Below are 22,706 nucleotides of genomic sequence, written 5' to 3'. Positions count from 1 at the left end.
GTTTCCTAATTCCCAAAGTAAAAGGGTCAGATTGCATATAAGAAGTTCTAATTGTAGGTCATGTACAGAAAGGTGAGATTAGAAGTCAGACCTGAGTACAAGAGATGCGGGAAATTAGTATAAACTGCAGCAAGACCCCAAGAGTTTGGGAAACCATTTAGTAAGTTTATTAACTCTCAACTAGAAAAATACAGAGTAACTAAAGAAGTCAATGGTGGGTGGGAATAAGAACCTAGGATTTCCCAAAATTCTGGGCAAATGGAGACAAGAAGTCCGAGTAATGGCACATAGCACTTGACAGGGCTTGAACAACACAGGGATTTTTCACTCTATTTATTTTTCTATTTATTTGGGAGAGACAGAGACAGAGACAGAGAGAGAAAGAGGGCAAGTGCATTCACACACAGAGGAGAGGAGCAGAGGAAAAGAGAACCTTAAGCAGGCTCCATGCTCAGCGCAGAGTCCCAGTAGGGCTCAATCCCTCAACCTTGGGATCATGACCTGAGAGGAAATCAAGAGTCAGGCCACTCAACCAACTGAGCCACCCAGGTGCCCCATGGGTTTTTCACTCCAGCCGAAAGAGAACTTCACAGTAGGAGCTGGACACATACATGGGGTTTAGGTTGGCACTCCAGGCTAGAATGAGGCTGTGGAGAACACTGCAGTTCCAGGCATATGAGTGTCCACTGAGAAAATACTGTGATGAAACCCAAAAGTTTCATTTAGTTCTGGGAGTCAAAGTACTTCTCAACTAGCACTGTCCAAAAGAACTTTCTCAAACGATGGAAATACTCTTCATCTGTGACATTCAATACTATATAGTCCCTGGGCATATGGGACTACTGAATACTGGAAATATGCAAGTCCAACCAAGGAACTGAATTTCTAAATTTAATTAATTTAATCTTAAATTTCAATAGCCACACATACAGCTAGTGACTACCATATTGAGCAGCACAACAAAGGCCTAACACAGCCCAAAAGTTCTTTTTAAATATAGCCAAAACAGGGTGCCCGGGTGGCTCAGTCGGTTGGGTGACCGACTTCGGCTCAGGTCATGATCTCACAGTTCATGAGTTCAAGCCCCGTGTCGGGCTCTGTGCTGACAGCTCAGAGCCTGGAGCCTGCTTTGGATTCTATGTCTCCCTGTCTCTCTGCCCTATTCCCACTCATGCTCTGTCACTGTCTTAAAAATAAATAAAACATTAAAAAAACTTTTTTTTAAATTACAGCCAAAACAAACATAATGAAACAAGAAAGCTTTTTTTGAATATGAAGGATATTTCATTTTTGTTTGTAGCCTGTATGTATATATGTTGTGTGTAGTAATTTAATAGTTCCATAAGAAGTTAAATCAATTCTAGGAATTTTACAAGAATTCAGACCCTTTCCAGAGTAAACTTAGATTAACCACATTCTGAAATACATCTGAAATACATCTGAAGATGTATTTACCCAAGATGAAGCAGAAGCCATCTTGGCCCCACATGACCTTCTAAACTAAGGAAAAAGTGAGACACAGCAACAGTAGGGCTGTTGGGCCTGACTGTTCTTGGGCCTGACTTCATCTTGAGTTTAGACTAGATCTGGGCTTTGGAGTTTGGAAGGGCACAACTAGTCTTTCAATGGCACTCATAATAGAATCAGTGAGTGCAGACAAGGATGTTTCTAATTGTAGACTGTCCCTAAGTTTCCTACAAACACAATAAATAATAGAACCTGTATGAGAGTCAACTTATAGATTTCTAGACTGGACTCCGGACCGAGAAATCCAGACATATTCTAACATATTCCTACTGTGATAAAACGAAGAAAAGAGATAATCCAATGCCAAAACAGGTTTATTGGTTATTGTATACAATAGAACGTGAGCACCTTGCAAGTATTCAATATAAAAAGGGCTCCGTACAAGCTGCCTTCCTTTCACCCTAAAAAAGTATACCAACTGGGTGCCTGGCTGGCTTGGTTGGTAGAAAATGTGTCTCTTAGCCTCAAGTTCGTGAGTTCAAGCCCCATATTGGGTGTGGTCTACTTAAAATGAAAAAAAAATTTTTTTTAATTAAGAAAAAAAAAAAAGTATACCAACTCCAGGCAAAAGAGGGAATCAAACTTCAAGTTTACATAATAAACATACTCAAAAGAAGCCCCTGCTTTCTTACAAAAATGGACAAAACCTTCTGAAAGTAAAGCGAATCAAAAGAAATTAAAACTGGGATACTGATGCCTGTTAATAACATTAACTAGTGCCTGTCTATGACACAAAACAGACAAAACATTAAAATTTTTAAAAAGTTGGTATTTTCTCAGCTTTTTTGAGGTACAATTGATAAATTAAAGTTAATATTTTAGGAAAATGTTACTAAGGAAAAAAGTACTGGTAAAGTTATCAGTTCCCAATTTTTTAAAACTTATTGGCAAAAGTTTTACCAACCTTTTTCAGACCAAAAAATACAACAAAAGTCTAAAAGTAGGGGTGCCTGGCTGGCTAGTCAGTAGAGCATGTGACTTCAGATCTTGGGGTTGTGAGTTGGAGCCCCAGGTTGGGCATAGAGCTTAAATTATTAAAAATAAAAACAAAAAAAACAAAAGCAAAACAAAAAGTTTAAAAGCATATAGCTTCCAGATACTAAGTCCGAGATTTTTCCCCTCCTCAAATCCTCCAAACCCAAACTATGAGAAATAATTTGCTCTGACCACTGGGAATATTTCCGCACAGTGACATAATAAAAAAATTTACTTCTTCCATTATTTAACTTATTCATTCCCATCCTAATCAAACTCCAGGCATGTAGAAGTAAGCAACAGAATATCATTTTCCCTAAGGCGTTCCTTCGTGACTGAGGCAAAACTAAATTTCCAACATGACAAACTTAAGCTCTGAGGAAGGTACTGCTGGTAGAAGAAGTGAGCCACCTTCATGGTCTCAAAAACAAATCGCACATTTCTAAGACAGATATGGAGAGGGATTTATCCAAGAATCAGTTTTCTCCAAGGCTGGACAGGGAGGAAACGTAGGAAACGCGGCTTTTCTAAAAGGATGAAAGGTGTCACTTGGAGAGACTCTGGTTTCCTGAGGAAGGGAAGGAGACACTGAAATATCTTGTTTTGTGCATTTTAGATCTTCCTGGTTTTGCACCATCAGTAACTGTTCTATCTCCTCTTTCAAAGATAAACTTGTCTGAAACTCCTGTTTGGGTGTCTTACTGTGTTCTTTTTGAGCTATTCTCTGGTCCTCTAGCCTCTCTGACTCAAGGCAAATGAGTTTATTGATAGAATCCTCGTTGGTTTCTTCCTTCATGGGAGGTACATGTTGAGGTTCTGTTGAAGTCTGTTTATTCTTAGATTCTTCCTTCAGCAAATTTACATGATGAGTTTCATCTAGTACAGAATTTTTACAAAGTAAGGAAAACGCTACTTTTCCCTCTTTCCTTGCTGTCTCTGGCACTGATTTCTTTGGATGTACCCTTGTCCTTATTAGGAGTCCCTGTGCATTCACCCTATATTCTTTTGCAGCTCTCTCTCTGCGCTGCTTCTGGAAATCCTTGAGTTGAAGAAGCTCTTCTGGAAGCTCCATACATGTAGGCTAAGAAAAGAAAACAACACAAGTCTGCTGTAACCAAACTTCTAAATATGGTCCTTAAAATCACTTGCACTACACTTAAAAGTATTTAGTAAGTGAGGATCAACTCAAATGTGTTCTTATAGCTCCCTCTAGTGTATTCAACTATAGTAGTGCTATTTTTTTTTATTATTAACAAATATATTTTAACTTTATTTTTTTTAAGTTTATTTATTTTGAGAAAATAGAGAGAGAGAGAGAGAGAGAGAGAGAGAGAGAGAGAAAGCACACAGGAATGGGGCAGAGAGAGAGGAAGAGAATCCCAAGCAAGATCCTCATTGTCAGTGCACAGCCTGATGTCGGGCTCAAACTCATGAATCATGAGATCATGACCTGAGCTCAAGTTGGAGGCTCAACCGAGTGAGCCACCCAGGCGCCCCTTAACTTAAATATTTTGAATCCACAATTATGTGTGTGTATGTGTGTGTGTGTGTGTGTTGTGTGTTATGCATGTGTGTGTGCATGTATAAAGATTACACAATGAGAAGTGTTCCCTCCAACCTGTGGTCCCAATTGCCTTAGCAAGGGCACTTTCTAAAAAGCAATTTCTTATGTAGCCTCCCAAAGATAGTCTATGCATCTGTGATTATGTGTGTATAAATATCCTTTACTAAATATTTATCTTCTCATTGGATTGCATTTTTCAATTTTTGTTTTCTCTCAAACTTTTATTTTGATAACTCTTTCTAAAAATTATTTTATACAAATGGTTAACAGTGTTATATATCCTTCTGCATTTTGATTTTTTTTAAAGTTTCTTTATTACTGAGAGAGAGAGAGAGAGAGAGAGAGAGCGAGCGAGCATGGGCGGGGGAGGAGCAGAGAGAGGGAGACACAGAATCCAAAGCAGGCTCCACAATGCAGGGCTCGAACTTGCGAACTGCAAGATCATGACCTGAGCCAAAGTTGGACGCTTAACTGACTGAGCCACCCAGGTGCCCCTGCATCTTGATTTTTTAAGCCATAAAGTTTACCTTGGACATTTTTCTATAGTAGCATTTTTAAGGGCTGTATGGATATGCCATAATTTATTTAACCAAATCCATATAGATGGATATTTGGGTTGTTTCCAGTATTCTGTCATTACATAAATGCTACAATAAAGAACATATTAAGAAAATGTTCTCTTTGTTACACGAGGCAAATAATTTTTCCCAGGTTGCTTGCCTTTTGACTTTCTTCACAGTATTTTCACCAAACAAAAATTTTAAACTCAAATTTATTCATCTTTTATGATTTCAGAGTATTTCTGCATTACATAGAAAGGCATTCCCTCATACAACTCAGTAGCAAAATAGCAAATGGTAATCCAATTTAAAAATGAATGAAGGACCCGAATTGACATTTTTTCCAAGAAGACATTCAAATGGCCAATAGGTATATGAAATGTATCTGACATCACCAATCATCAGGGAAATGCAAATCCAAACCACAATGAGTTGTCACCTCAGACCTGTTAGGATGGCTATTATCAAAATGATGGCAAGAATGTGGAGAAAAGGGAACTCTTATGCACAGGTGGCAGGAATAGAAATTGAATTGGTATAGCTATTATGGAAAACAGTATGGAATTCCTTAAAAAGCTAAAAATAGAACTACCATACAGTCCAACAATCTCACATCTGGGTATATATACAAAGGAAATGACTGCACTATCTCAAAGAGACATCTGCACTCCCTTTATATTGTAGCATTATTCATAAGAGCCAACTTGTGTCTATCAATGCATGAATGGATAAAAAAAATGTTACTTTCTCTCTCACTCACACACACACACACACGTATGCACGCACAATGGAATATTATTTAGCCATAAAAAAGAAAAAATCCTGCCATTTGTGATATTGATGCACTTAGAGGGCATTATGCTGAGTGAAATAAACCAGACAGAGAAAGACAAATACTGTATGGTATCACTTATATGTGGAATTAAAAAAAAAAAGCTGATTTCATAGAAACAATAGAATGGGGGTTGCAAGGGGATGGGGGGGAAGGGAAAAGAGGGAGATGTAGGTCAAAGGGTGCAAACTTTCAGTTACAAGAGAAATAAATTTTGAAGGTCTAATGTTCAGTATGGTAACTATAGTTAATAATTTGGTATTGTATATTGAAAGTTGCTGAGATCAAATCTTCAGCATTTTCACCATACACGCACAGAGTTAACTATATGAGGTGACAAATGTGTTAATTATCTTAGTGTCAATAATGATTCCCACAATGTATATGTATAGCAAATTTTCACAATGTACGCTTTAACTATACACAATTAATTTTATCAATTATTCCTCAATGAATTGGGGCGGGGGGAAGAAAAGCATTCCTTATTGTGAAATAATTTTCTTTTAATTCTTTTTTCTCCAATAATTTTATAATCTCACTGTTTACATAAATACTTGATCCAAGGAGTTTACTTTGGTAATAAAAGAAATAGTAATCCAACTCTGATCTCCTCCCCTACAATAGTTAGTCAATTGCCTAAAGCCATTTATTGAATAATTATCTTTTTATCATTAATTGGAAATTCTACCTTTATCCCAACTATACCGATAGATATATATTGGAGCTACTGCTGGGTTCTCTACTATTTTCCATTGATCTGCCTACACACATACCAGTCACAAACTTTTAATTTTTAATTTTTTGTTTGTTTGTTTTTAACTAATCTCTGTACCCAAAGTGGCAAACTCACAGCCCCGAGATCAAGAGTCATATGCTCTACTGGCTGAGCCAGCCAGGCGCCCCACACCTGTTTTATTTAATATAGACTTAAATGTTTTCATAGCTGACAGGATTATTCTTATTTATATTTATCTTTATAAACACTACAATCATAGTTTGCAAAAATAAAGCTGCTGTTAATATTTTTCTTAGAATAGAGGTAAATTCAAAAGTTAATTCAGGAATAACTGATTGCTAAAAATACTTAGTGTCACCATTCATTTAAGTCCTCTTATGTCATTCAGTAATATTTTAATGTTTTCTTTATCTCTATATTTAACATTTCTTATAATATTTATTTCTAGGTATTCTACCTTTTGTTACAATCATATAAGTGGATGTTTTCTCCCATTATGTTTTCTTGCTGTGTGTATGGATGTAGGAAAGCTATCACGTTTTATATCAGTATTCATTTTACTAAATTGTTCCTTTGTGGTAATCTTTTTCCATTGATTTTCTTCAGTTTTCAGTTGTATCATAGGCCAGGCATAATTGTGATTCATCCTGTTCAATTTTTGTAGTTTGTCTTTTTTTTTTCCTTCAAATTTAATTGGCTAATAGCTTCAAAAAAATGTTAAAGTAGTTGTGGTAGTCACAATTTTTGTATTTTCTTGATATTAATGGGAATGCTGTCAGTGTTCCCAATCAAACATTATGTAGACTTCTTGCTTGTGATATATGTTTTATCAGGCATTCCAACTTTAATCAGTAATGTATATAGAATATTACCAAAATTTTTCAGCACTAAACAGTGAGAACAAAATAAAGTTATAAAACTCCTTAGTTTTATGATGATAAATGAGAGATATTTAAATTCTCCAATCAAACCAGGTATGCAAGAATTTTTATAATTTTTTGTTGTTGTTAAACAGTGAGAGCAAAATACAGGAAAGTTACATTTTTTTCAGCATGCATGAGATAATCATAAGACTTTGTTTGTTCCAGTAAAATGGATAATTTGCTAATAGTAAAGCAGAAACCAGCAGCACGTTAAAAGATACTAAAAGATGTATTAGTATAATACATCTAAGTAGGGATCATACCAAAAATGCTATTACTTTATTTAGGATTTTGCTTCAGTATTCCTAAGTGAAAATGGCTAATAGCAGCAGACTGTAACCCTTTTATGTAAGGAGCCAAATAATAAATATTTTAGCCACAAATGCTCTCTGTTGCATACACTTTTTTTAAACAATCCCTTAAAACTATAACAACCATTCTTACCTTCGAGCTGCATAAAACAATCTGTGGGCCAGATGTGGCCTTAGGGCTATAGTTTGCCAACTCCAGGTCTACAGTTCTGTTACATTATGCTGGCTTCTTAAAAATTAGTAATTAAATCTTAAATTTATTCATTCCTTGACAGAACATAACTTAATATTGTGAAAAAGTACTCAAAGAGATGAATTAAGCCCAAGCTATAGCCCCTTCAAAAATATATTACCAAGTTGGCCTCAGGATTTGCTGTAGCTGTGAAAAGTAGGCATCACTGTGCCCTCCACGAGGACCAAGACAGAAGTGGAAGTCCTAAAAATACAGTCACAGACAGCTGTACCTACCTCGGTGCCTCCCAGGCGATCTGCGGACCCTTCTCGATAGGTGTTTAGATAACCATCCACAAGGGTGGTTAGGTCAGACATCATCTCATCCAGGAGTACCAAACGAAGGGGTAGTAGGTAGGTAGCCTCTAGGGCCAAAATTTTCAGTAAAGATGGTGAAAGAGGTCGTGTGAACCACACTTCTGGATTTTCCTAGAAACACCAAAACAATTTTCTCTGAATAATAAGCAAAACTTTAAAGAAAGTAAATGTTTATTCAAGAGTTGCTTAGGAGTTACTGTCATTTTCTTCAGTTATTATCTTCTATCTTCACACTCTGGCTAGCCTTCCAAAAATATACACACACAATTCAAGTATGTATGAGTGTGTGTATGTTAGAGGGAAAAGATGGAGTGGGAGGGTGAGAGAAAGAGAGAGATGGATCAATCAATTGATCCATCAATCAATCAGGACTTCTCATTCAAAACTGAAGTAGACTTAATTATAGGACCAAAACTGAGGCCAATATAGTCATGACCTAAGTTTGTAGGCAGAGCTATTAGGAACTAAGGAAAATTTACCTTACTTTTGGAGAAATAATTGGGATGATTTTTCTTCCATCACCTTAATCCATATTCCCAACAATATGGGAATTCTCTTCCCCTGGAGAATTGCAAATTTATTTCAGAGTACAAATCTGAATCCTGGCTTTTATTCACTTGAGATCACAAACTATTTCCATTTGAAACAATTAAGATTTTGGCAATGCTCATACGCTTACATAACAACTGTCAGTTGTCTATATAATGTGATGATAACCCTGCTCACAAAACACTTGAAAAAATTAATGTCACATGTGGGACATTCTTTAATACCCACCTGAATCAATTTTTGTCTCTCTTCCAGAAAGGAGAGATATTTAGGGGCTACTTTAAGGTGTCTGATTAAACTCTCCTGTAAAGAACTGATGCAATTTGGAAGAAAGCCACCTGTTTCCATGGAAAACTGAAGGACATCTGCTACCTGTGGCATTAAAAAAAAAAAAAAGACTTGTCTGTACAATATAGAATATTTATAGAGACCTATCTCATGGCATAAATAGAGATATATTTAGAAAAATGTCATTAAATACCATTTTCCCCAAACACCCACATGATAGATAATGCCAACAGAAAAGATGTTCAGTCAACTTATTCTAAAAAATTAGGAGGAAAAAAAAAGGAAAAGGATCACCCAACTTTAATGTATCCTTGTCTACTTTGTCTTCTACTCCTTTTATTTGCCTGCCTTACAGTTATCTATTACTCTTTGGTGCCTTTAGACAATGGAGAAAGGAAAATAAATTTCAATAAGTGTTTGTATTACTTATCAGCAACTCTGGGAAAGTGTTGGTAAGGAAAGCGAATAAAATTAAGAAATGGAAGGGCACCTGATTGGCATAGTTGGTAGAGCATTCGACGACTCTTGATCTCAAGGTTGTGAACTGAAACCCCATGGTGGGTGTAAAAATAACTTTAAAATAGTAAAATCTTTAAAAAAATTAAGAATTGGACATATTATTTAATCTGTGTGTGGCAGGCTAAATAATGGCCCCCAGAGACATCCATATCCTAACCCCTGGAATCTGTCAATGTTATCTTATATGGCAAAATGACGTTGTAGGAGTGATTAAGGTAGGGATATTGAGGTAGGGAGATTCTCTTGAATTATATGGGTGGGCCCTAAATGTAACAATAAGAGGGAGGTGCAGAGAGATTTGATTATAGTCACGGGAGAAGGCGATCGGGTGATAGAAGCAGAGGTTGTAGTGGTGCACTCTGAAGATGGCAGGAGCCACAAGCCAAAGAATACAGGTAACACCTGAAAAAGCAAAGAAAGAGACTCCCCTCAGAGCCTCCAAAAGAAACCAACCCTGCTGACATCTTGACATTAGTTCAGTGAAAATGATTTCAGACTGCTGATCTCCAGAACTGTAAAAGAGTAAATTTATTTTGCTTTAAGCTGCTAAATTTGTGGTGATATGTTACAAAAGCAATAGGAAATCAATACATTGTGTTAAAGGGAAAAAATTGGAAAAATTCTGAATTCTTGCTTCCTGTACTATGGAAATGTGAAAAGAAAATATGGAAAGATATGCCAACGTCTCCATATGGGGTCTAATCAAGAAGCCTAACATGCTGACAGCTCAGAGCCTGGAGCCTGCTTCGGATTCTGTGTCTTCATCTCTCTCTCTGCCCTCTTGCACTTGTGCTCTCTCTCTCTCTCTCTCTCTCTTTCAAAAATAAACATAAAAAAAAAGCCTAATGGCCTCAGGAGAACAATGAGAAATTCTCTTACATTAAAAAAATTTAATTTAATTCAAAGTTTATTTATTTGAGAGAGGGATGGAGAAGGAGTGGGTGAGGGGCAGAGAGAGAGGCAAACAGAGAATCCCAAGCAGGCCCCTCGCTATCAGTGTAGAGCCAGATGCAGGGCTTGAATTCATGAACCGTGAGATCATAACCTGAGCCAAAACCAAGAATCGTACTCTTAACTGATTGAGCCGCCGAGGCACCCCCATTTTTATTTATTTATTTATTTATTTATTTATTTATTTATTTATTTATTTATTTATTTATTTATGTTTATTTATTTTTGGAAGAGAAAGAGAGACAGAGCATGAACAGGGGAGGGGCAGAGAGAGGGAGACACAGAATCTGAAGCAGGCTCTAGGCTTTGAGCTGTCAGCACAGAGCCCGATGTGGGGCTCAAACTCACAAACCGTGAGATCATGACCTGAGCCAAAGTCAGATGCTTAACCGACTGAGCCACCCAGGTGTCCCTGCCACATTTTATTTTTTTTAAAGAAGTTTTTATTTTTTAATTTTTTAAATGTTTATTTATTTATTTATGAGACAGAGAGAGAGAGAGAGCAAGCAGGAGAGGGGCAAGAGAGAGAGAGAGAATCCCAAACAGACTCCACGCTGCCAACACAGAGTCCAATGAGGGGCTCAAACCCACAAACCATGAGATCATGACCTGAGCCAAAATCAAGAGTCAGATGCCCAACTGACTGAGCCACTCAGGCACCACTTAAATTTTTTTGAAAGAGAGCACACACACACACACACACACGCATGCACGTGTGCACACAAGCAGGCGAGGGGCAGAGGCAGAGAATCTTTTTTTTTTATATACATATTTATTTTTGAAAGAGAGAAAGTGGGAAGGAGGGACAGAGAGACAAGGAGACAGAGGATCCAAAGTGGGCTGAGAGCAGAGAGCCTGATGCGGGACTCAAACTCACAAACCAGGAGATAGTGACCTGTGTCAAAGTTGGACGTTTAACTGACTGAGCCACCTAGGCACCCTTCTCTCTTACATTTTGGAGGAAGCCAGACATAATCTCCATATAGTGAAAGATCCTGAAAGAAGGTCCAAGGAACATGTAAACAAGAGAAATGGTATAAAGTTCATCATGAGCAGATATATAAAGAGCAAACATGAACTACATTTAACAACATAAAATTGAACTTTTAGGAATATCTGCTAAAAATAATTGGCTAGGGGACACCTGGGTGGCTCAGTTGGTTAAACATCTGACTCTTGATTTGGGCTCAGGTCATGATCTCATGGTCATGAGATTAAGTCCCATGTTGGGCTCCCTGATGAGCACGGAGCCTGCTTGAGATTCTCTCTCCCTCTCTCTCTCTCTCTTTCCCTCTGCCCTTCTCCCCCACTTGCCTGCACTCTCTCTCACTAAAATAAACACTTTTTAATTTAAACATTTTTATTTTTTATTAAAAAAAATTTTTTTTAATGTTTATTTTTGAGAGACAGAGCGTGAGCAGGGGAGGGGCAGAGAGAGAGGGAGACACAGAATCCAAAGCAGGCTCCAGGCTCTGAGCTGTCAGCACAGAGCCTGATGCGGGGCTCAAACTCACGGACTGTGAGATCATGACCTGAGCCGAACTCAGATGCTTAACTGATTGAGCCACCCGGAAGCCCCCAAAATTTTTTAAAAATTAAAAAAATATGGGTGCCTGGGTGGCTGTCATTTAAGCGTCTGACTTCAGCTCAGGTCATGACCTCCCAGTTCTGAGTTCCAGCCGCATATTGGGCTTTGCACTGACCATGCAGAGCCTACTTGGGATTGATTCTCTCTCCCTCTTTCTCTCTGCCCCTCCCCCACTTACACGCACACGTGTGCATGCTCTCTCTCTCTCTCTCTCTGAGTGAATAAACTTAAAAATTTCTTTAAGAAAAAAAAAAGAGGTGAGAGTGGGAGAGAGCCAAAGCATAAGAGACTCTTAAAAACTGAGAACAAACTGAGGGTTGATGGGGGAGTGGGAGGGAGGGGAGGGTGATGGGTATTGAGGAGGGCACCTTTTGGGATGAGCACTGGGTGCTGTATGGAAATCAATTTGACAATAAATTTCATATATTGAAAAAAATAAAAAAAATTTTCTTTAAATTGGCTGGGGCATAGAGATTATTTAAAATATAGTAATAATAATAATAATAATAATAATAATAATAATAATAATAATAAAATGAGGGATGACTGTGTGACTCAGTCAGTTGAGTGTCTAATTCAGCTCGGGTCATGATCTCACATTTCGGTTCCTAAGTTTGAGCCCCACATCAGGTTCAATGCTGTCAGTGCAGAGCTGGCTTTGAATCCTCTGCCTCCTTCTCTTTCTGCCCTTCCCCCACTTATGTGCACGTGCTCTCTCTCTCTCTCTCCCTCAAAAATAAGTAAACATTAAAAAAAAGATAACTGGCTAACTCATTATTTTAAACCTCTCCAAAGGCACTAGGCTTATGTATTCAACATGTCCCTTTAACTGGCATAAACCTAGAAGACTAGAAGAACCTAAAGAAAACATAATGAAAACTAGTGGTTTTACTATTCTCACAGCCAAACCAGAAACACACATGAGCTCTAAGAGCTAGTTAGTATAAACTAAGGATTTCTTATTTCTCTAGAGTTCTTTAGAGCAGAGAAAAACCACATATATTCAGGCTATTTTGGCCTAGAATAGGCTTTGGGGGCATATCTAAGACAACCTGCTTCTCTGAGCTACATGCTGACTAGCCATCAATCCTAACTGATACATATGTGCTAAAGGCACAGATGTGATTATTCACCTCACATTAAGTGATTCATGTCAGACTTCTGAATGACCTCCAAATCCTTTGAGTTTTTGAATGCTGTAGAATATTGAGCTTGCTTCTTTTTTTTTAATTTTGAGATTTTATTATTATTATTTTTTAAGTAATCTCTACACCCAGCGTGGGACTCAAATTCATGACTCTGAGATCAAGAGTTACATGCTCTACCAACTGGGCCATCCAGGTGCCCCAGAGTTTGCTTCTTATTTGACAAATTCTGGAGCAAAATGAGGGGGAAAAATCCTAAATAATTTTAAGTAACTTTTCTGTAGTGCTTTCACAGTTCACCAAGTGACAAGTGGACAAGAATGAGGCACACACAAAAATTCAATCACTCATCAGATAAGCCCTATTTCCTATAAAAGCTATATATGCTGGACTGAATGTATGGTTTCCCCGCATGTACCTGTGTGTCAAAGACATTATTCAGCAAAATTCCATACTGATGAGAGAGGCAATCAGAAAGCCAACGACAATCATGGATAACCTAAGGAATCAGAAGACAAAGACAGAGTAATTAGAACCTGGTTGCTAATCTTAATAGCTGAGGAATCAGCTTACACACTCACCTTCAAAATTCTCTTGTCTTCTAATACCATCTGAAGTCCATTGTTGAAAGCACGACTTCCCAGAAGGAAAATGTCAAATAAGTAAACTCGGCTATTTGTGGCTACCTACAAAAGACCATCCAGACATACAAAGGATAAAAAAGAACTAGGGAAGGGGATCTGAGGATCAAGAAAGACATGTGATAAAATATTTCACATCCTCACTTTTATTTTTTTTAGGTTTTATTTATTTATTTTGAGAGAGACAGTCTCTGGGGAGAGGGCAGAGAGAGAGAGGGAGAGAGAGAATCCCAAGCAGGCTCCTCACTGCCAGTGCAGAGCCCAACACAGGGCTCAAACCCATGAACCACGAGATTATGACCCCAGCCAAAATCATGAATCAGATGCTGGGGTGCCTGGGGGGCTCAGTCAGTTGACTGTCTGACTTTGGCTCAGGTCATGATCTCAGGGTTTGTGGGTTCGAGCCCCACATGAGGCTCTGTGCTGACAGCTCAGAGCCTGGAGCCTGCTTCAGATTCTGTGTCTCCCTCTCTCTCTCTGCCCCTCCCCTGCTCACACTCTGTCTCTCTCTCTCAAAAACGAATAAACATTTAAAAAAATTTTTAAAAAAAGCATCGGATACTCAACTGACTGAGCTCCCAGGCACTCCTCACATCCTCACTCTTTTTTTTTTTTTTTTTTTTTGGTTTATTTATTTTTGAGAGAGTGAGAGACACAGAGCCCAAACAGGGGCGGGGCAGGGCAGAGACAGAGGTAGACACAGAATCCAAAGCAGGCTCCAGGCTCTGAGCTGTCAGTGCAGAGCCAGATGTGGGACTCGAACTCATAAACCATGAGATCATGATCTGAGCCAAGGTCAGACGCTTAACTGAGTCACCCAGATGCCCCTCTCAGATTGTCACTTTTAAAGTAAACAATAGGCACTCAGTGATTCTTAGGAAAAAGAAGTTTAAATTAATCTAAGAAAAACTATCACTGATTTTTCAAAAGAACAGAAAGAGACACAAGCTAGTGGATTTAGCCTTTTGCTTTTTACAGTCTCAAACTTAATGTTTTACCTTTCACGCATGGCCTTTTAGCAATCCAAGGATTATAGGTTGAAAGGGAAGGAACAGCATTTCATTGTTAATAACAAAAAATGCTATTTCTCTGAGTCTCATAATATGCATGGTTGTGTTAGGTGTTACATAAAATTACTCATAAAAAGGGCATGTGGGTGGCTCAGTTGGTTGAGCCTCCAACTCTCGTATCGGCTCAGGTGGTGATCTTGCAGTCGTGAGGTCAAGGCCCACATCAGGCTCCAAGCTCAGTGAGGAGCCTGCTTGGGATTCTCTCTCTCCCTCTCTTTCTGCCCACCCCCCAACCCAAGCACATACGCACATACTCTCTCTCAAATAAATAAAGATGAAAAAAAAATACTACTCATAAGACAAGATCTCTGCCCTTTAGCAGTTTTAAAAAGGCAACAAATAAAGTGCCACTAATGGTAGGATGTGAAACGTGGCTTTTTAGATCAATTTTATACGATTATAAGAATTTCAGATTGTTTCTGATCATAAAGGTCACAAAGGCAGTACTATATTGCTGGATAATCTACTAAGTCAGAGAATGAAGGCAAAGAGAGATCAACTAAGGTCTAGAGAGCCAGTGACATGGCAGTCTAATGCCATCTTTGTCATTTTAGGAGCTGTTGATATAGCTACAATTTCCAGGCCTACCTGGCACCCATTCTCAGATCTTTCATGTTGTCTGCTAGAATATGACACTTAAAACAGACACTCCCTGTGTTTTCTCTACTTCCTTAACTATACGAACTGAACAGGCACATTAGAAAAGTTTGGAGAGTAATTCTCTGCTAGACTATAAACTCTGTGAGAGAACAGATTCACCACTGCACGTATATCAACTAGAACAGAACTAGGAGCATGGATAGCTTAGACATTTCTTCGGTGAACCAATACATGCCACACATTGCTCCTTTCCATTTTTCATATGCAAACAATGTATATGGTTCTGAGAATATGCCTTCGGTTCTATATCCTGCTGTTTTCCACTCATAACTTTTCAAACATTTTTCTACATTGTACTCGTCATCAATTTTTGGCAACTGTGTAAGATCTATCAAATCTACAGTAATGTCTCCTATTGTTAACTAAAGTGGTTTCTGATTTTTCACCATAAAATGATGCCAGGAGACTAGGTTCTCACATAATTTTTTTCATATTTTGAATTGAATTATTTAGGATACATACTTCAGTGTAACCCTGAGAAGTGGGCAGATAGCCAATAATAATAAAATTGATAATCTCAATAGGTAGAGGTAGTTCCTGACTCAAAGAATATTCAGCCTGTTTTCTTGCCCCCCCTTAAAAACTGATGCTGCCGAGGTTGATCCAAAGCCCATCGTATAACTTTTCAAGGCTCACTACAAACATCTTTTGACATAATTGGGATCCTTACCTGACATCTCCCAGGTCCATGAAAATGAAAATGATGTGGCAGAATACTGCTGTGGAACGCTACCAACCAGAAGGTAAAATAAAAATTCTTCATGTGTCTTTGTGGGTTTTTTTTAAGATTTTATTTTTGGGACGCCTGGCTGGCTCAGTTGGTAGAGCATGTGACTCTTGATCTTGGAGTTGGAAGTTCAAGCCCCACATTAGGTGTAGAGACTACTTTAAAAAATTAATTAAATTAAAGATTTTATTTTAAGTAATCTCTACACCCAACGTGGAGCTTGAACTCACAATCCCAAGATCAAGAGTCGCACACTTCACTAAGCCAGCCAGCCGCCTCTGAAATTCTTCATAGATCTAAGGTGAGAGAACAGAGCTGGGAAAGAAGACCTCAAACAGAGCCTTGATGAGCACAGCAATGATGATTATAAAAGTGAACCTATAAAGTGACAGAAGCTCTTTCCTTTTTTTCAAATTTTTTTAATTTTTAGAGACAGAGAATGAGCGGTGGGTGGGTTGGGACAAAGGGAAAGAAATCCCAATTGGGCTCCACTAAGTGCAGAGCCCAACCTGGAGCTGAATCCCACAAGCCTGGGATCATGACCTGAGTTGAAATCAAGAGTTGGACGCTCAACTGACTGAGCCACCCAGGTGCCCATCTTTCCTTTTGAAAAGAGAAAGTACTAGAAGAGTAAAAGACATTCCAAACAAGTTATAGGACAGTGACACTGAGGTGACATTAAGAAAACAATTAAAATTAATTTGCCAGTAAATCCACAATTATTTCAAAATAAAAAGTTTAAAGTATCTTTTACCTGAAGCCAACACAGCTTCCCATGACGACACACATTAGCACCTTCTGTTGCCACACTCAGGACACTCTGCTTCTTGATGTGAAGCATCTGGTGAGAAAAAGGAAGAAAATCTCTAGGGAATAAATGTTCCAAGTATGACATCATGAATGGCACAAGTAAAATGGCTAGCAATTAACAAAATGGGATAATGTTTTCTAAACTTACAAAATTTGACTTACCCATAACACAAGTCTGCTTCTCTCTCTGTCTCTCTCTCTCTCTCTCACGCACAACACTGAACATTTCTAATCCTCTTTTTATTTTTTGCAAAATTGTTACACAACTGGAAAATAAATCATATTCTAGATGCTAAGAGTTGAAAACTCAGATACCTTTTGTTATCACTGATACTATAGCAAAAGATTTCTATCTTTTTTAAAATGTTTATTTATTTATTTTGAGAGAGAAAGAGAGAGTGTGTGAGTGAACAGGGGGAGGCGCGGAGAGAGACAGAGGGAGAGAGAGAATCCTGAGCAGGCTCTGGGCTGACAGCACAGAGCCCGATGTGGGACTCAATCTCCCGAACCATGAGATTGTGACCTGAGCTGAAATTAAGAGTTGGATACTTAATGACTCAGCCACCCAGGAACCCCCAAAAGAGTTCTGTCCTTATGACCAGATTCCTCATGCAAAGAACACTGCCCTGACACAGGCAATTTACTGTACCAGAAGGGAACTCACATAGTGGCTGAGTCTCACAGTATATACTGTTCAGAATGAGAGAAACAAGAACTCAATAGGTCCCTTAAAGTCTTAGATTCATTAAGTGACTCAAAACTGATGTCACGGTATTCCAAGAACACATGCTGGTCCTTCAATTATCTATAATCTTATCCTATTTCAAAACATTATACACTTCTAAAATCCTTAACCCATAATCTATGAAAACATCTATATGATACAAGATTCTCCCCATTTTACAGGCAGGCAAATTACTCAAGAATAGAAGGACATGGTAACTTTCACTAGCATGATATCTTCCTCTAGAGAGCATAGAGTGTTCTGCATTGAGTATCTTTCATCAATGATTAAAAAAAGGGACTGAATTTTAGTTCCATCCTCAGGCAATAGCAAGAAGGCTGCAGAACTTTGAAAACAAACCTGAATTTCCCTATTGACAAGAATTTCCAACAACCTCTCCAAATTTCCAGGTTCTTACCTCATTTTTTGTTATTATCATTTGACCCTTCAAAGAATATGTTGATATATAAAGAATTCTTATAAGTCAATTTAAAAATGGGCAAAGGAGGGGCACTTGGTTGGCTCAATTGGTAAAGCATGTGATTCTTTGATCTCAGGATCATGAGTTTAAGCCCCAAGTTGGGCGTGAAGCCTATGTAAAAAAAATGGGCAAGGGAATAGACATTTCTCCAAAGAAGATATATAAATATGCAGTCAGCACATGAAAAACGTTCAACATTATTATACATCATGGAAATGTAAGTCAAAACCACAATGAGATACCACTTCACACCACTAAGATGGTTACAATCAAAATGACAGATAACAAGTTTTGGTAAGAATGTGGAGAAATTGGAACCCCCATATCCTGCTGATGGCAATGTGAAATGGTATAGCACCTTTGGAAAACAATGGTCGACTCTCAAAAAGTTAAACACAGAGTTACTAGATGATCCAGCAATTGCACTCGTAAGTATCTATCCCAGAGAAATGAAAATATATGTGCAAACAAAAACTTGTACATGAATGTTCATAGCAGCATTATTCAAAATAGCCAAAAAGTAGGAAGAACTCAAACGGTGAAAGGATAAATAAAATATGGTATATCCATATAAAGGAGTATTATTTGGCAATGGAAATAAGTGAAACACTGATAATTGCTATAAAATACATCAACCATGAAAATATGCTAAGCAAAAGAAGCCAGTCACGAATGACTACATATTGTATGACCCCATTTATACAAAATGTCCTAAATAGGCAAATCCATAGAGGCAGAAAAGTTGCCGAGGGCTGGGGACTGGGGAGGAATGGAAGTGACATCTACCAAGTGTAGGGTTTCTTTTGGGGGTATCAAAAATGTCTATGGGTGCCTGGCCTGGCTCAGTTGGTAGAGTGACTCTTGATTGTGAGTTTGAGCCCCACATTGGGTGTAGAGATTACTTTAAAAACAAAAACAAAAAAACTTCAAAAAAAGGAAAATGTTTTCAAATTCTTTGTGACATATTTACAACTCTGTAGATATGCTAAAATCCAGTGAACTATACATTTTAAATTGGTGAATTTTAGGGCATGTGAACTACACCTCATTTAAGTGGTTAAAGAAAAAAGAATCCATGGAAAGCTAATGCTCTCCCAATTAAAAAAATGCACCCATGCGCAAGTATAAGCTTGCATCTAAACAGAAAGCTTAATGACTCCCCTGAAGTCCATCTGTGAACTGTACGCTAGGCTGAATAGTTACTGTCATGTCTGAATATATGATTATAGATGCCTAAAAAGAGAATCTAGAATGAATTTTTTTAAATAGGAGTAAAAAAAATATCTGACTCACCTCTAAAACTGCCAATGGCTTTTTATCCTACTCAAGTCAAACTCAAAATCCTTATAATGTCCAAAATGCCCTGCCCGATCTTCCACCTGTCCCCTTCCATTTCCTATCCTTCTTCACTGTGGTCTTGCATCCCTGCTGTTTGTTCCTTCACACAAGTTAAGTGTGCTTCATCCTCAGAGTCTTTGCACTTGATAATTATGCTTTTTTCAAGTTCTTTACCTAAATATCCAATAGCTAGTTCCCTTCTTTGGGGTCTCTGTTCCAATGTCCTCTCTTCACAGAGGTTTTCTCTGTCCACCCTATATAAAATAGGAACTCCTTGTACTCTACTCCTCAAACCACACTTCATTTTTCTTCATAGCACTTCTCACCAGGTAATATGCAATTGTTTATTTTCTTGCATTAAAATGTAAACTCCCTTAGGGGTGGAACTTTGTCTTTATTATTTTTTTTTATTTTTTTTAACGTTTATTTATTTTGGAGACAGAGAGAGACAGAGCATGAACAGGGGAGGGTCAGAGAAAGAGGGAGACACAGAATCTGAAACAGGCTCCAGGCTCTGAGCGGTCAGCACAGAGTCCGATGCAGGGCTCGAACTCACGGACCGCGAGATCATGACCTGAGCCGAAGTCGGACGCTTAACCAACTGAGCCACCCAGGCGCCCCTATCTTTATTATTATTTACCCCAGACCTCAGAACGAGGCCTGACATATAGCAGGCACTCATATATTTTGTTGAATTGTTATTTTTAAAAAAATGTTCTTATTTATTTTTGAGACAGAGAGAGACAGAACATGACAGGGGGAGGGTCAGAGAGAGAGGGAGACACAGAATCTGAAACAGGCTCCAGGCTCTGAGCTGTCAGCACAGAGACCAACACAGGGCTCGAACTCACAGACTGTGAGATCATGACCTGAGCTGAAGTCGGACGCCCAACCCACTGAGCCACCCAGGCGCCCCTATTTTGTTGAATTATTAGGGAAAATATCAATGATCCTTTAATAAGAGACAAATTTATCAGACATAAACATGATACCTACATGCAGACAATAGCAGGAAGGTCAATACTTACTGCAGCACCAAACTTCTGCTGGAACTGATCAATGACTGTGTATGTCACCTCCTCTTCTTCTGCAGGAGAATGATGGTAATAGGTATGTTTGTCTTCTCTGGCAATAGAATTGCCCTCCCACTAATTTTAGCCATACTCATAAATTCCTCCTCTATTGCAACTCAAAGGTCTAATGTTATTTCATTATCACCTGCATCAGCCCATTACACAGTGAACACTCTAGAGAATAAACAAAAGCCCCACCAACGATAATCTGATGAATTAGATTATTTAATCATCTCCTGTGAAAATCCAGTAATGTTTCCCTCCTCATAGATTTATGTCTTCAATATTTTAAGACATGCCCTTTTTGAAAATCATTATTTTTAATCTTTATTTATTTTTGAGAGAGAGACAGAGTGGGAGTGGGGAAGGAACAAAGAGAAAGGGAGACACAGAATCCGAAGCAGGCTCCAGGCTCTGAGCTGTCAGCACAAAGCCCAATACAGGGCTCAAACTCACGAACTGCGAGATCCTGACCTGAGCCTAAGTCATACACTCACCTAGACATGTCCTTTTTAAAAGGATGCTCATAATAATAAAAAAAAATAATAGTTTAGGGGTGCCTGGGTGGCTCAGTCGGTTAAGCGACCAACTTTTGATTTTGGCTCAGGTCATGATCTCACAGTTTGTGGGTTCAAGCCCTTTGTTGGGTTCTGTGCTGAGAACGTGGAGCCTGTTTGGGATTCTCTCTCTCTCTGCCCCTCCCCTGCTTGTGCAGGCTCTCTCTCTCTCAAAATTAATGAATAAACTTAAAAAAAAATAATGCTTTAAAACAAGTCAGTCCTGGAGATGGGCCATAGCCCATACTTTTGGATTTCTCTGGGTCCTTACGTTTTTAAATCATGCAATTTAAATACTTAGAGGTATAACATAACATACAGTTTCTCTTCATCTCCAACCTCTAAAATTTTGGAGTGGCATAGGACAGTCCACACACCTGTTTTTCTCTATCCATACTCACTCTTCTGGTGATCTCATCTAGTCTCAAGGCTTTTAATATCATCTATGGGCTAACTCTTGCATTTGTATCTCCATGTCAGACCTCTCTCCTCATCTCTAGGCTTACATTCAGACTTCAGTGGACCAAAACTCTTAATCATCTCTCCAAACCTGTTCCAACCAGCATGGTTCTCATCTCAGTTAAATCACTCTCCATACTTCAGGCTACTCAGACCAAAATCCCTGAACTCACCCTCGATTCCCTTCTTTCTCTCACATCCCCATCTAATATGCCAGTACACTGTATTGGCTATGCCTCAACATACATCCAGAATTCCACCACTGTTTAAGATACTGCTACCACTAGAGTCCAAGCTACTGTATCAACTCGTCTTAAAATTATTTCAATAGCCTAACAGGTATTCATGCTTTTACTTTTGTCCTTCTCTCAGTATCTATATAGCATCCAGAATAACTTTGTTAAAACAGAAGTCTGATCATGTTACTCTTCTGCTCAATACTATCCAGTGGGAAGTAGAAATTTTTTAAAATGTCATTTATAATAATATAAAATGTGAAATACTTAGGGATAAATACAGCAAAAGATGTGTAGAACTTATAACTGAGAACTACAAAACACTGCTGAGAAATTAAAGATTTCAGGGATGGATACACTGGGTTAAAAGACTGGAATACTCAATTTTGTTAAGATGCCAATATTCCCCAAACTGATCTACTAATTTCATTGCAATCCCAGTAAAAATTTCAAAGGTTTTTTGGCAACCTGATTCTAAAATTCATGGGGAAGGGGAGCCAGGATGGCTCAGTTGGTTAGGCAACAGACTTCGGCTCAGGTCATGATCTCATAGTTGGTGAGTTAAAGCCCCGCATCCGGCTCTGTGCTGACAGCTCAGAGCCTGGAGCCTACTTCAGATTCTGTGTCTTCCCCTCTCTTTACCCCTCCCCTGCTCACACTCTGTGTCTCTCTGTCTCTCAATAATAAATAAACATTAAAAAAAATTAAAATTCATGGGGAAATGCAAAGAACATAGTATATCCAAAACAACTCTGAAGAAGAACAAAGTTGGAGAACTAACACTACCTGATTTTAAGATCTATCATCAACCAATAGTAAACAAAACAGTTTTTAAAAAAGCAGTAAACAAAATAGTCTTGTATTGGTATATATACAGAAAAATAGATCAATCTAACAAAATATAGCGTCCAGA

At 38.3% G+C, this 22,706-nt stretch overlaps 1 protein-coding gene across 1 annotated transcript in view; it reads right to left on the bottom strand.

Moving 5' to 3' along the window:
• Positions 1-1,541: 1,541 nt before the first annotated feature.
• EXD1 (exonuclease 3'-5' domain containing 1) overlaps positions 1,542-22,706 on the bottom strand; it is a 36,969-nt gene continuing 15,804 nt past the window's right edge. Inside the window, exons 5-11 of the mRNA XM_053224149.1 lie at positions 20,497-20,555; positions 16,870-16,956; positions 13,599-13,703; positions 13,436-13,516; positions 8,755-8,898; positions 7,897-8,088; positions 1,542-3,583 (exon numbers count right to left, since the gene is read on the bottom strand). Coding sequence (XP_053080124.1) covers positions 2,945-3,583; positions 7,897-8,088; positions 8,755-8,898; positions 13,436-13,516; positions 13,599-13,703; positions 16,870-16,956; positions 20,497-20,555 — 1,307 coding nt within the window. The 3' untranslated portion in view covers positions 1,542-2,944. The remainder of the gene's footprint in view (positions 3,584-7,896; positions 8,089-8,754; positions 8,899-13,435; positions 13,517-13,598; positions 13,704-16,869; positions 16,957-20,496; positions 20,556-22,706) is intronic.

This window comes from Acinonyx jubatus, chromosome B3 (genome assembly GCF_027475565.1).
Source record: "Acinonyx jubatus isolate Ajub_Pintada_27869175 chromosome B3, VMU_Ajub_asm_v1.0, whole genome shotgun sequence".
Classification (NCBI taxonomy): domain Eukaryota; kingdom Metazoa; phylum Chordata; class Mammalia; order Carnivora; family Felidae; genus Acinonyx; species Acinonyx jubatus.
The sequence above is the reverse complement of the archived record's forward strand: the minus strand, read 5'-3'. Positions and strand labels throughout refer to the sequence as shown.